General features: G+C 40.8%; 1 protein-coding gene across 4 annotated transcripts in view; it reads left to right on the top strand.

Moving 5' to 3' along the window:
* eya4 (EYA transcriptional coactivator and phosphatase 4) overlaps positions 1-13,702 on the top strand; it is a 43,182-nt gene extending 29,480 nt beyond the window's left edge. For 2 of the 4 annotated variants that reach the window (XM_029425473.1, XM_029425475.1), the window contains 14 exons: positions 77-143; positions 263-405; positions 834-977; positions 1,171-1,253; positions 2,372-2,546; positions 3,739-3,875; positions 4,102-4,185; positions 6,842-6,931; positions 7,514-7,572; positions 7,902-8,062; positions 8,873-8,987; positions 9,190-9,311; positions 11,383-11,483; positions 12,706-13,702. In XM_029425473.1, the coding sequence (XP_029281333.1) occupies positions 77-143; positions 263-405; positions 834-977; positions 1,171-1,253; positions 2,372-2,546; positions 3,739-3,875; positions 4,102-4,185; positions 6,842-6,931; positions 7,514-7,572; positions 7,902-8,062; positions 8,873-8,987; positions 9,190-9,311; positions 11,383-11,483; positions 12,706-12,786 (1,562 nt within the window). In that variant the 3' untranslated portion in view covers positions 12,787-13,702. Of the gene's footprint in view, positions 1-76; positions 144-262; positions 406-833; positions 978-1,170; positions 1,254-2,371; positions 2,547-3,738; positions 3,876-4,101; positions 4,186-6,841; positions 6,932-7,513; positions 7,573-7,901; positions 8,063-8,872; positions 8,988-9,189; positions 9,312-11,199; positions 11,301-11,382; positions 11,484-12,705 lie in introns of all 4 variants that reach the window. The other 2 variants (XR_003831679.1, XM_029425474.1) reach the window with 2 other exon arrangements.
* The last annotated feature ends 534 nt before the right edge of the window (positions 13,703-14,236 follow it).

Here is a 14,236-nt window from a genome sequence, read left to right as displayed (position 1 = left end):
GAAACAGAAGATTTGAGTTGACACCATCCGTAACCTTGTGTTGCCTTGTTGTTTTTGATTATTGTGCTGTTTTTAGTAATCACCAGCAGCGGGTACAGCCCACGTTCAGCCCACCAGTACTCCCCTCCCCTCTACCCATCAAAGTAAGTCTGACAGAAGCTGCTTCCTAAGAATCTTTATCAGCAGAGCTTCATCCTTATTGTCCCATTCCGCCGTCCTGGTTTTTGTATCTACCTCACCTGTCATTCCTCTCCTCTCCCAGGCCCTACCCTCACATTCTCTCCACACCGGCAGCCCCTCCCATGCCGACGTACGCCGGTCAACCCCAGTTCAGCAGCATGCAGCAGTCGACCGTCTACACCGCCTACTCCCAGACAGGACAAGCATATGGACTGTCCTCATATGGTATCAAGAAAACACACATGCACAGAGTGACATACAGACACATATAAGCAGCACGGTTATTTGGTAATCCATGGTGAAAAAAGTGTCCAAGTGAAGTAGAAGAAGGGTTACTCTACAAAGAGTTACTGAAATGTGTGTTTTCTGTGTGATTTGTAAATGGACATAACCATATAATTCTAAATCTAAATAGTTTTCTCTAAAATACTCTACTTTAATACCGGTATTATACTCTGGGAGACATTTCCACCTTAACAAGCATGACATAGTGAGATATTCTGAAGCTAAATCAGATTGACATAAATGTTAAAAACAAGTTCAATGTAAACATTAATTATGTTGATCTTCCAGTTTTAACAATCCGGTTTGCTGATGCTATAATATATGCACTGCATTGTATAATATTCTGTGTTTTTTGTATCTTGTAACAGACCTCGGTGTGATGCTGCCAGGCATTAAGACAGAAGGCGGCCTGGCTCAGAGTCAGTCTCCTCTGCAGACAGGCCTCAGCTACAGCCCCGGCTTCACCACACCTCAGCCCGGACAGACTGCATACTCACCCTATCAGATGCCAGGTCAGTTGGAGACATATACTATCAAATACCTCAGCGTTTGATGCTTCACCTGTCACTCCAACCTCGGAAACATCCTCAGTAGTTTATATTGTTGCTGAAAATTATCTTTCCTTTCCTGCTATGACTTTTCTGTCTCCATTTTGCTTCTCCGCCGTCTCTCTGTCTAATTCCATTTTCTTCTTTTTGTCCTAAGGTTCCAGTTTCACTCCTTCCTCAGGCCTCTACGCCACCAACAACTCAGTGTCCAACCCCGCCAACTACACTGCCACACAGCAGGTACCTCAGTGTGTGTGTGTGTGTGTGTGTGTGTGTGTGTGTGTGTGTGTGTGTGTGTGTGTGTGTCTGTCCGTCAGTTTAAACCTGGACCACTGGTACCGTCCAGCTGAGTCCCAGGCCCAATAAGACATTTCCCAAACTGAGTTCTTGCCAGTTTAGATCAACCATGCTACATGTTTGCTCTGAGTAGTCAAGTGAATGTCTTATTCCTCATTATGCTGCTGGGTAAAACTAAAGATGAGGATTTTGTATGTTGCCGTTGCGAGAGTACACTAGTAGTGGTTTTGCAGCCACGCTCCCACACAACCTTTCCTCATTCAAAAAAATTAAATCTAATTACACTGTGACCCCGCAACAGGGACCCACTTACAAGAGGAACGGACAATTAGTCTTTGTGAAAGAGTGTTTTGTTCTGAATATTTCTCTATGTCCATATGATGAATTATATTGAGGTAGTAAAATGCTTCATGGGGAATTTCAGTGTTCAACTATGCTAGATGTGGCTGTTTATGGGGAGAAAAGTCAAGGTTTGGCTTGTGTGGGTGGATTAAGGGGAATATAGTGTGTGTGTGTGTGTGTGTGTCTGTGTGTGTGTCTGCGTGTGTGTGTGTGTGTGTGTGTGTGTGTGTGTGTGTGTGTGTATAAGTTTAACAGAAAAGGAAAAGGCCAGCAATAGACGAAAAGGGTGTATTATGCAGTATGTCTGCATATGCATGCTTGCGTACACACTCCAGCTGTGTGTGTGTATGTGTGCGTGTGTGTGTGTGTGTGTGTGTGTGTGTGTGTGTGTGTGTGTGTGTGTGCATTCATGTGGTGTGCTCCACTTTATAAGGACTTGTAGAGATGGACGTAGTGACAGGTTTAGAGAACTGAATCATAAAATCGCCCATCTCCACTGGGTCAGTAAAAAGCAGCAACACAAGGCTTTTATTGTTTTGGAGATTTAAACTACAGAACCGAGGGAATAAAAGATATGAGAAGGAATACTTGTAAAACCTCTCTTCAAAAGTCAGTTTGAACCTCTCCAGACAAGTGAAACATCTTCCTGGTGTTTTTAATTTGTTGTTCTTTTTGTCTTTGCACTCTTGTGTGCTCATAATTCATGTTATTCTCTACAGGATTATCCCTCATATACAACGTTTGGCCAAAACCAGTACGCCCAGTATTATTCCGCCTCCACTTACGGGACTTATATGAGCTCCAACAGCGTAGACGGCACAGGCTCCACGGCGGCCTACCAGCTGCAAGATCCCGCCCCTGCCATGACCGGACAGGCGGTTGAACTTCACCCAGGTTTGTGCTAAAAAGAAGAAAATCACCAACACTCCACCACAATTCATAAATATGCAAACAAATGTCAGATCTCTCACAGTTCTTTGATGCTGGCTCAATAATCTTGTTTCCAGTAGAAAAATAACACAGTTTGAGTAACTGAGTTCAAAACTTTCTTTCACCCAGAATGAAGCACAGGAAGTAACTTCATACTGTAGTCATAGTTACCTGGCATCACACTCTCTAATTGGAGGATCCGCATATGTTTACATTAGCCTCTGAGATTTTGATTAGAGTGAAGTTATGTTGAATATTGCACTTTTGTAGACAGGTCAGGGAAAGAGAAAATAAGAAAGAGCTCAAGTAAACCCATATGTACAATAATATGGCTCTATTTTATGTTTCCTTTGGTTTGTCTTGGCTGTAATTCAGGAAGCCTGATTAAAGGAGCTTATCATTCTTCCTGTCACTGGCACTTTCCCTGCTTTTCTCACTATTTCTCGTATTTCTCTTCTCTTGAAGTTACAGCTAGTGTCTGTGTTATGTTTTGTGTTTGTCGCTCACATACTCTTTGTGTCTTCTTTCTGTCTTTACCCACCCCCTCTCTCTTGGTCTCTCCCTCTCTTCCTGATTGAGACATAACAATATGAGAGCCGAAGCTTAGAGTCTGGTTCTAGTTACCACACAGCAGTGGGAGCATATGGCATTAGGAGGGTGTGTGTGTGTGTGTGTGTGTGTGTGTGTGTTGTGTGTGTGTGTGTGCGTGTGTGCCCAAGAATGTGTGTGCGCTCATGTATGCTCCTGCAGAATTTTGTATCTTTGCAAGAAGCATCAGATTACCTAACTTTTCTAATTTATTGCACAGCTCCATCTCTCCCCTTCTCTGTTAAAAGTTTACATTGCAAGTTATCATGAATCAGTCAGAAAAACAATGGCACTTTTGTTTAGGTTGATTGGTAGTCTTTAAGTTGATCTGTTGTGCCAATTACCTTGAATTATTAAACCTGACAAGATGGCTTATTACTGTACAGAGTCTGAGTTATCGCTCTTCCCGAAGTGATACCCCAGAATACCTGTGGGATCAGCTCAAACCACATCATTACTGTTGCTTTAATGCGGCGAATATAGTTTGTGAGTGCATATGCAGTTTGAGAATGACATTTGATCATTTGTTAAAATGTTTAGCCCTGCCTGTGTTTGCATACACTCTCAGGGGACTTTGATACAGTGCAGAGCCCCTCCACGCCCATCAAAGAGCTGGATGACCGAGCCTGCCGGAGTGGGGGGTCCAAGTCCAGGGGCAGGGGCCGCAAGAACAACCCCTCCCCGCCCCCTGATAGTGACCTGGAGGTAAGGGAGCAAAAACCACCCACTTGACTCTTAGCACTTACTGTACAGACTGAATATTCCATTTAAATCTCAATGGATATATAGTATTCCCTTTGATCGTCATACTCTCTGCGCACCGAAGTCTCAAAACAACAGAGGAGAGGCTGATATAGAGCAGGACCACCCATGTCACCTAACCCAGTTGAGCATGAATATACATATGGGCTCTCACTTTTTTGTTCTCCAGAGGGTGTTTGTGTGGGATCTGGACGAGACAATCATCGTCTTCCACTCTCTGCTCACGGGCTCCTACGCACAGAAATATGGCAAGGTAAGATCCTGCCTTCACTGACTGTTATTATTATTGTGTTGTAATTCCTACAGCCATCCTGCACTACGTCAGTCTATTTTATTTCAGTCTGCCAAAGTGGAATCCCACGTTACGACTGGGACACCACCGGTCTGATTTTGATTAAACGACAGCTGATGAATCTTCATACTTTGTTCCAGTTTTAAAAGAATTACCACAATTGGCTGAATGTTGGATTAATAAATTAAACCCTTGCACTATGAAGCTTGGATGACTGATCCAAGAAAGCACTTAAAGACAAGGGCATAATTCTCACTGGTAATAGGGGGGGACATGTACCCCTCACTTCTACAGTTTGAGTTTAATTTACTCTCTTAACAGTGTACTCTGACTGTCCAGCTGCCAACATCCAAATGAGACAGGGAGGAGTTGATAATATTGCTGATACTCTCATCTGCTTCACCTTCAGTTATTACTTGTAAAGCTTACTCACAGCAGTAAGCTTTACAAGTAATCCTGCAGTCAGTACTCTGTAGACTTTCTTTACCCCGGGCTTTGCCTGAGAGGCCTCATACACGCTATATACCATGCCCTGTGATTGTAAATGTGATTTTAAGTAGCATAGTGCGTAGATAATATACCTCTGAAACTAAACCCATTCCCTTACTTTTGAGAGGACTAGTTTTATCTCTAAGCTTAATTTTCCTATATATATTATGAACATTACATCAACTAGGCCTACTTCATGATGTTATGGTCCATTTATGTACCACATACATAAAAAAAAATCTTTAAATGCATTACATGTTAAAAATACATATAAAAGCCATTAATTATTGCTATTGCTTACATTACTTTAATGCTTATATCTTACTTGAACTGATGTTTATTCCAATCTTCACTTTGAACTTATTTGGTGGTCTCGCCTTCTCACCTAACAGCTACACTGTTTATAGTTCCCTTCATTTAAATAGTTCTTGGCTCTGATCCGGGATCATCCTATGTGGCCAAGGCTACAAAGTTTTTTATTGGGTGATGTTGTTTCCTGTGGGCACCGGCGTAAGCCACCAGCCTGCCTGTACGGGCTTTGCATCCGACTCTGCGACCTGCAGAGTCCGTTCTGATATTCTTGTTTGGCAGTCAAACAAAAGCTGGCACGGCACACGCACACAGTTTGGAGCCAGACTCGCGTAGAGCCATAGGAGCCCAGGCGTTTTACAGATAAGGGTGTGTGGGCACTGATGCACTTCTAAGTTGGAGTCGTGTTGTGGAATTTAATGTTGGGCAATTGAGATTTAATGGTTATAAGAAAGGCCCTGGTGAGTTGTAACTTGTGTGCGTGTGCGTGTGCGTGTGCGTGTGCGTGTGCGTGTGTGTGTGTGTGTGTACGAGAAAGAGAACATACGTGGCCTTGTGGTTAATTCAGCTAGGTTTGCATAGTTCTTATAGTAGAGAAATACTGAAAGCATATCACAATTTTAGTCTCGGCTTAAGTAGTAAACCTCTGATATTATGTTGTGTTATGTATTAAAAATAATAATAAGTAACCTTTTCACCTCATTTGCTGCTGCTGCCCTCAAGAAATGTAGTGGCAGCTGTGTCTGTTCACACCTCGCCCAGAATAGTGTTTACACTGTTGACATAGCAACCACGAGACATTAGTACCCTTCTCATACGGGCTTCGAGAGTATAAAACCTCTGTAAATAAGGTTTCACTTTTTAATAAATATATGTATATAATATAATGTTCACATCATCATGAAGAGTTTCCAGTGCGCAGGTGGAGAGTGGGATTGTTTCAGGCTACCTCTGCCAGGCCAAAGTAATCTTTGCAATTATCTGTGATTGATTAAACTTGTCTGTTTTTAAAAAGCCACCTCAGCCTTTCTGGAGCCCAAAGCAACAGTTAAATAAATTCAACCGCTCAAAGGGAACAAACACATTTCAGCCGTGAGTGTTTCGACACACACTGATGTCAGTAACTCTCTTTTGGCTGGCAGCCGATGTAATCATTACCTGAGAGACAAACTTTAAGTGCCTCTTGTCTCTTTGATTGACAGGTAAGCGGGAAAAGAAATACCGTCAAAATTGCTGCTATCACTATTAGCAGCTGTCAAGTTTTGTAGAGCTCTACACACTTTCTGCCTCGCTCGCTCACTTTCACTCTCTTTCCTGTTAGTTCCTTTCTATTCTGGTCGTCTGACGGCGTCAGCGAATCGCGCGGCGAGCTGTCATCCCTTGCTGACCTATCACAGATGATGGTTTTTGCAGCTGAGCCCCGGGCTCACACACGCACACAAACCATTCACATACCACATACACTCCAAGCGTCTCCCTTTGAGGATGCCTACTCTCTGCAATACACACATGAAGACACACACTCTTCCTCTCTCCCCCCCCCCCCCCCCCCCCCCACAAACGCCCCACCACCACCACCACCAAGCATGAGGAATGTTGATGGGACAGAACAAGTGTAACCTGTCTGTCAGCATCTTCTGTGATGAGTGGAGCGTACCAACTCTAAAAGTGGGGTGTGTGGGGGGTCAGGGGTGTGAATTGGGAAGAAAAAGGAGGTGTGTGAAAACTTTAATGGTTCTTGAGATGGCTCTCGGATAAGGCAATAATTTGTCATAATGGTGATGTCATGGTGGTGATTTTTATCTTCCTCTTCCATTAGGACCCTCCTATGGCAGTAACGCTGGGCCTGAGGATGGAAGAGATGATCTTCAATTTGGCTGACACACACTTGTTCTTTAATGACTTGGAGGTAAGACGGACACATACAAAAACAGACATTTAAACACTTTCACGGGGGGGGGTGTTGGAAGGCTTGGAGTTTTTCTTGCACAGTCTTCAAATTTTGCACAAAGCTCAACAGTTTGCTGGCAGTCATTCAGTGAAATACTACTACTGCCCTCTAGTGGTGTTAAACGGTGTAACACACGGTTTACTGTCAGGGCATCACCATGTTCGTAATCTAATTTTAGTGCATGCTGGTTTTTGTTATAATTGTTTATGGTAAATATGTTAATGCATGCCAACCAGAATATAGTGGAAACATATTACTAAACAGGGTTTGACTTTATTTGTCTAAATATAGTTTATAGTTACTATTTAGGTTGCTCTATATAGCATTTTAGAACATTATTTATTTTAGCTTTTCATGCTTTATTCGTATAAAGCAAATGCTCATGTTTATAGCATAAGTCACTTATCTATACGTCTGTTCTTATACTTCTGCTGCTTGAAATCAATAATATCTTAGTTTATCTTATTTGTGTGTGTGTGTGTGTGTGTGTGTGTGTGTGTGTGTGTGTGTGTGTGTGTGTGTGTGTGTGTGTGTGCAAAGGAGTGTGATCAGGTACATATTGATGATGTGTCATCAGACGACAATGGCCAAGACTTAAGGTGAGGATTTAACAAATCTCTTTTTTCATATATATATTTATATATAAGTATGATGTATACATTGTTGATGCTATTGAATTAGTGTTTGTTTTTCATAGGATAATTCACAAATTACAGTTTGTTTTGTCATTTGATGGTAATAAATGTATTCATCAAAAAGTAACAGTAAAATGTAAATCATTTCCATTTTAAAGGTAGTAATGAATTGCATTCTTAGAAAGACATACTGGCAGCTATGTTTATAGTACTGAATAATGAAAATAACCATTTCATATTTGTGTTCAACCAGAGCAGATTTTTCAAATAAAACATATCATTATTATTGACAGTACTTACAGTTTTGCAACTGATGGCTTCCATGCAGCTGCAACCAGCGCCAACCTGTGCCTGGCTACGGGTGTCCGCGGCGGGGTCGACTGGATGAGGAAACTGGCCTTCCGCTACCGACGAGTCAAAGAATTGTATAGCACGTACAAAAACAATGTGGGGGGTAAGATAATCTGACGGGAGTTTGCTGGACAGCAGGGACAGACCAGAGGGTGATAGAAGTTGTGTCTGAAAGGATTCATGTAGAAAAATAATTAGCTTGTTTTCTATATATTCTGGACAGAGGCTACAGGGTATACTAGTTCTAATAAAACAATAATGTTAAATGTATCTGATACTTGTATCATCTGAAACCTTTTCTAAAGGCATTAAAGGAACAATTAAAACCTGGAAGTGGAAGCCACATTAAATCAATACATACTACTGGACATAACATACAGTATACGCATAATGTACATGAAAATAATAAAGAATTCAGTCAATCTTTATAAAAAAAACACTTTGTTATGAAGCTGTTTTGATCAATATGAGTTTATGAAAGCAGATATCAATAACAAAGCTGCTGTTGGCCAATCGTTTTAGCTAATTCCTAATATAATAATGATTTTTATTTCATTAATTTCAGCCCGAAATGAAAAATATATTGAGTGTTTCCTCCTGACATTTATTTATTCTAGAGTAGAAACTATATTTAGACTGTAGGACACATAAGTGAGGTTTAGCAGCGTTGTATAAAACATATCAACAAAAGCCTCAAACTATAAAGCACAAAATAATACTGTGAAAAAAACGAAACCTTCAATGTTGCAGTTTGTAATAGAGAACACCAAAGTCAAGATGCGATATTACATTAAAGGTACACATAACGACTATATATGGGTCTAACGTATACTTTGCTTATTGTGTCTTTACCTTTCCTGCTGTGTGATGTTTGATGCTGTGAGGGTTTACTAAAGGTCACGCTGTGTTTTAGGCATGCTGGGTCCTGCTAAAAGAGACGCCTGGCTGCAGCTCAGGGCAGAGGTGGAGGCTCTGACTGACTCCTGGCTCACCCACGCTCTCAAGTCCCTGTCCATCATCAGCTCCAGGTGCCACTTTGTGATATTTATTCTCTTCTTTCACAGAGACTGTTATCGTTGTTTCTAGTCCTCCCCTCCGTTAATTAATAAGGTCAAGATTTAGAGCGTGGGAACTAATCCATATTCAGCATCAAAGGACAGTAACTCATGGTTCGCTCATCTGTCCTTTCACCCGGCTTTACATAATCTGCTGTCTGTCCGTGTCTCACAGGAGTAACTGTGTAAACGTGTTGGTGACCACAACGCAGCTCATACCAGCGCTGGCTAAAGTTCTCTTATATAGTCTGGGATCTGTTTTTCCCGTCGAGAACATTTACAGTGCAACAAAAATAGGTAAGACACAAATACTCGTACGCCTACACAATCTAATATTGATGGGAATAATTGAATGTGGAATGAAGTAACTAAATAGTAACTGACTATATATTTGACTTATGGTATTTTAAAGGTTCAAAGGTCACATGTATGTTGTTGGTTATCCATTATTTTGATTATTTTTCATCTACTCCATATGTTACTGATGTCCTGTTTCTTGTTATAATATTACATTTATTGCTTTAGTTGGGATCAGTTTCACTAAACAGCTGGTTGGGAATGTTTGAGTTACACTATGCTTTATTGTATATTGTGTGTGTGTGTGTGTGTGTGTGTGTGTGTGTGTGTGTGTGTGTGTGTGTGTGTGTGTGTGTGTGTGTGTGTGTCTGTTGTTTTTCCTCTCTCTCTCACACACACACACACACACACACACACCTTGACCTTGAGCAAGATGCTGTCAAGCAGTAATAATAAAGTATTCAGCAACATTTTATACATGAAATTAATAGATAATATTACTATAATAACATAATAACTATACAATTTATTCACATTTATTTAAGTGCACTGTGAAACCCTGACAGGCATTACTTATTATGTATTGGGCATTTTTAACTTAAGATTGATCACAATATGTGACAGTTTGAGTTTTTTTTACATACATTTCCATGTACAGTACACAATATAATGAAGCCAGGTGAAATAATATTTTTGTATTTTAAAGGTAAAAAGTCATCATTCAATTCTGACATTTCAACCCTTTGCTACGGCATCGGTCCGATTTAGATTATTTATTACATTGAGTGCATGTTTATTACATTATTTATTTAAATTCAAGCTCCCCTGTGATTGATAGTGCTGCTAAAGGCTCTTTAATATGTCAGATTTAGGCTGCCGCCGAATAGCAAAAAGAAATTCAGTCCTATGTCTTTTCATTTATCCAGTGTCCAATTAAACAGCGACAACAGATGTTATTGACGGACTAATGATGCATTGTGGGACTGCATTAACTCCTTTCTTTCTATAAAGGATGTCCGGTGTAACCTATGCTAAAGGCCACTTAGATTACGACTTAGATACTTCCGGGTCATTTCATTACAGTTTATTGCAGCTATGTAATATTAGTAATAATAACAGTGCTCTTTATCTTTTGTAAAATCACTGTAAATGACGGCCTCTCGTGGATAATTGTGGCCTTATTCTCCAGCTATACACTGACCTAAACATAATATCTGTCCTCACCTCACATGAGGTCCTGATCTTGATCAAACTCTGACACTTGTGGTATCTTTCAGGCCGGACGCTCATAGTTTGAACGGACTCCATTAACCCTAAACACAGCCGGTTACACCAACGTACTTCCACTGTGGCCAACACTAACTCTTATTCAACCATACATCAATCTGAGCAAAGGGAACAAAACAACTCGGGTTAGGGCGGGGTTAGAGCTCGAAGCCAAGTGTGTGTGTGTGTGTGTGTGTTTGTGAGCTTATGTTACACCCAGTTCAACCCCAAGGCGCCTTGATTCAAATGGACGTAGCAATGTGGTAACCATGACAACTGCCCGGTGTTTAAGACACAAGCATAAATCCTATAGACTCATAGATACTTTGCATATGGAATTACTCTGTATGCAATTAGCATTGTACATGTAGAGGAAGGCCAAAGGTTAACATGTGGTCTGACCTCTGACATCTCTCACAAGCATGACAGATATTATATCTATCTGAATCGAAGAACCTCTCAGGGTGCGTGTGTGTGTGTTTGTGTGTGTGTGTGTGTGTGTGTGTGTAAGCCTCCTCTCCTTCCCTTCACCCCTGATGCACACAGCTCTGCCTTCTCATGTGTTTTATTCCCATCTAAACAACAAAGGAAAAACCTGTGAAAGCCATTTGTTTGTCTCCAGGCAAAGAGAGCTGTTTTGAGCGTATAGTCTCCCGCTTTGGCACTAACATTACATATGTTGTGATTGGCGATGGGAAGGATGAAGAGCATGCAGCCAGCCAGGTAAACAAACGACTTCTGAACGTTGACCCCTCTGACCTTGTGACCCCTCCTTCCTCCCCCTTGTTTATTTGTTTTTTTGCAGGAAAAGAGAGTTGCTTTGAACGCATAATGCAAAGGTTTGGCAGGAAAGTAGTGTATGTTGTAATTGGGGACGGTGTGGAAGAGGAGCAGGCGGCCAAAAAGGTAATGGACCCGCAACCTCACCGTGACCCCGCCTACTCCACAGTGTGAGCTCTGATTGGAAGAAGCCTGCCTTTCTTTGCTTTAGAGGATTTGTGTTGGTCGTTTACTTTTTTCTGTTCTACTTACTGTTGCTTTTTCCTTTTTTATACAGTGACAGTAAACTTTTGATTGTTAGGGTGAACATGTGAGACTAAGGCTTGGCTAATGTACATTTTGGACCTACTTTTGAAAGTCAAACATACCAAAATTGTGAGGCATCTGCTGCTATATTTGAATTTTCTTCCTAACAAAACTTCATTTGTGTCCCGTTTGACATTGAAAAAAAATGGCTGCCAAAATGTACAGTGATTAAAGCTTCGAACAATCTCATTTGTTTAGAGCAATATAGCTATTTTTTATTCAGTGGTGTGTGGACTCTTCTTTTTCATTGATATTGTAGTTTATACGAGAGAAAAGTTCTAAGTTATATTACAACAAAAAAAGTATATATATAAATCCCATCTCTTCTCCAGCTTTGGGTTTCATTCATAATGCTGGGTGCTGGGATTGTTAAATGAATAGTTTGACATTATGGGAAACATGCATATTTGCTTTCTTGCTGAGAATTAGATGAGAAGATTAATACCACTCTGCCCCTAAACATAATACTGCAGCCAGTTAGCTTAGCTTAAAGGCTGGAAGCAGGTAAACAAATAAATACATCAACATACCAGCATCTAAAAGCTTACTAATTAATACATTTTACATTGCCACTGAAGTTACTCTGGTTTCCTGGCGACCTCATGGTGAAGACAAAAGCCTGTTAGCTTAGCTGAAGCTTCCCACGTAGAAAACTCAAGTCATTTTTTAAGCTATAACATGTTGATTGAGCTTTCATTTCTTTTCTTTTTTAATAACCTGGGACAGTGCTGGGCTAGCTGTTTTCCCCATTTCAAGTCGTCATGCTAAGCTAGGGGCACGGCTGTAGTCTTATTGAACTAGCAGAAATTAGTGACATTCATTTTCTCATCTAAATCAACTCCCAGAACAAAAGCAAATAAGTACACTTCCCAAAACGCTGGACTCTTCCTTTAAGCCTCAAGATTGCATGGATTTTGTTTGCAGTGCTTTTGCAAAGCAAGCAGCTACAAGCTACTATAGTGTAGCTTGCATGACTTCAGGTGGTGGTGTGCAGCTACGAAAACAGTACCGCTTGTTCTAATGATGTGTGTTCACTTCGCAGCACAACATGCCTTTCTGGAGGATATCCAGTCACTCGGACCTGCTGGCACTACACCAAGCACTGGAGTTTGAGTACCTGTAACTATTATAGCAATATGGACTCATGCAATGTTACCGTGGACATGGTCAGCCAGGCAGCCCCCTTCTTTTGTATAACTATTTAAGAACAAACAATACACTGCAACTGTTTTTTTTTTCTTCCTTTTTGTCGTTTTTATTTTTGAACGTCTGGATTTACAAACTCTGAACGGTCTTAAGAAGCAAAAGGAGAGGTGAAAGGAGGTAAAGAACAGAACAGTGGGCTTAAGAAGAGATGACTCAACTACCCAGCTCTGCCCCTGTGGCCCCAATGCTGGGACCACACCGCTGTGAAAACCTGTCTACTGTCCCTGCAGCAGTAGCAGACTGAAAGCCTGTAAAGGCTAAATGCCTCCCTTGTCCTGGGAGGATGTTTCTTGGGCGACTCCTTGATGTTTGTTTTGTTCTGGAGCACCCAGACTAGTTTCTGGCCTGTTGTGGGTCACCTGGGACGAACTTTCAAACAACGAGAGCTTCTCTGTACAGGCATTTTGTGTGCGGGGTTGACAGCTGCTTTTTTTTTTTATATAAGTGTTTACTTCCTGGTGGTATAATCACAACACAATCTGCATCTGTAAATTATTTACAATAAACTTAAAAAAAGGGCAGTGGTGGATGTTTTTGTGAAGGAAATCAATTTTGGGAGTCTGTTTTTTTTCCTCTGGATTTTTGTAATTGTTTGGGCGGGGGGAATTGAGGATGTGTGTCATGATGTGTTGTGCCTTAATGTGTTTGAATGTCTTTTCTTTATTCAGAAATGTCTATGTATGTAGATATAAAAATGAGAAAACTTATCCAAATGAACCATGCATCTTGTCTTTCCTAATTACATTTTAAACTGATCTTCAGATTATAACTAAACATGTACAGCAGGGGTCACCAACCTTTTTGAAACAGCTACTTCAAGGGTACTGAATAATGCGAAGGGCTACTTGTTTGATACAAACTTCCTGAATAACAGTTGCACGGTTCACCTTTAATGATATTATCATTAATAAATATTCATATATGTGAAGAGACTGTCTGATCACATGTTAATGTTAATTATTCCTCACAATGATTTACCATGGTAGGAAACATTTATTTATGTTCTCAATCTATTTCAACATTTGAAAGTCAGAGTTATCACATCTCTTGATATTTTTGACAGTTTTGTATGAATGAGCACATTTGTAGCATTTTCTTCCGATGCTTTCTGTGACTTGTTCACCGGCCTGGTGAAAAGAGACGCTGTCCAAAGCTGCTTTAACTCTCGGCTTGTTCTGCCCGCAGTGCTGCAGCTGGTAGTTAGTTAGTTAGCATGGTAGCTTTGTGACACGTACCGAAGTGTCTCCACAATGTGCTGCTTTGCCGTCGCCCCGCAAATGAGACACACTTTTCTTTCACGGTTATAAAAAATTATTCCTCACAATCATTGTGAAAATAGTGTTTTATTTCGCTTTTCTACCATGTTT

The sequence above is a fragment of the Cottoperca gobio genome, chromosome 24 (genome assembly GCF_900634415.1).
Source record: "Cottoperca gobio chromosome 24, fCotGob3.1, whole genome shotgun sequence".
In the NCBI taxonomy this organism is placed as follows: domain Eukaryota; kingdom Metazoa; phylum Chordata; class Actinopteri; order Perciformes; family Bovichtidae; genus Cottoperca; species Cottoperca gobio.
The sequence above is the reverse complement of the archived record's forward strand: the minus strand, read 5'-3'. Positions and strand labels throughout refer to the sequence as shown.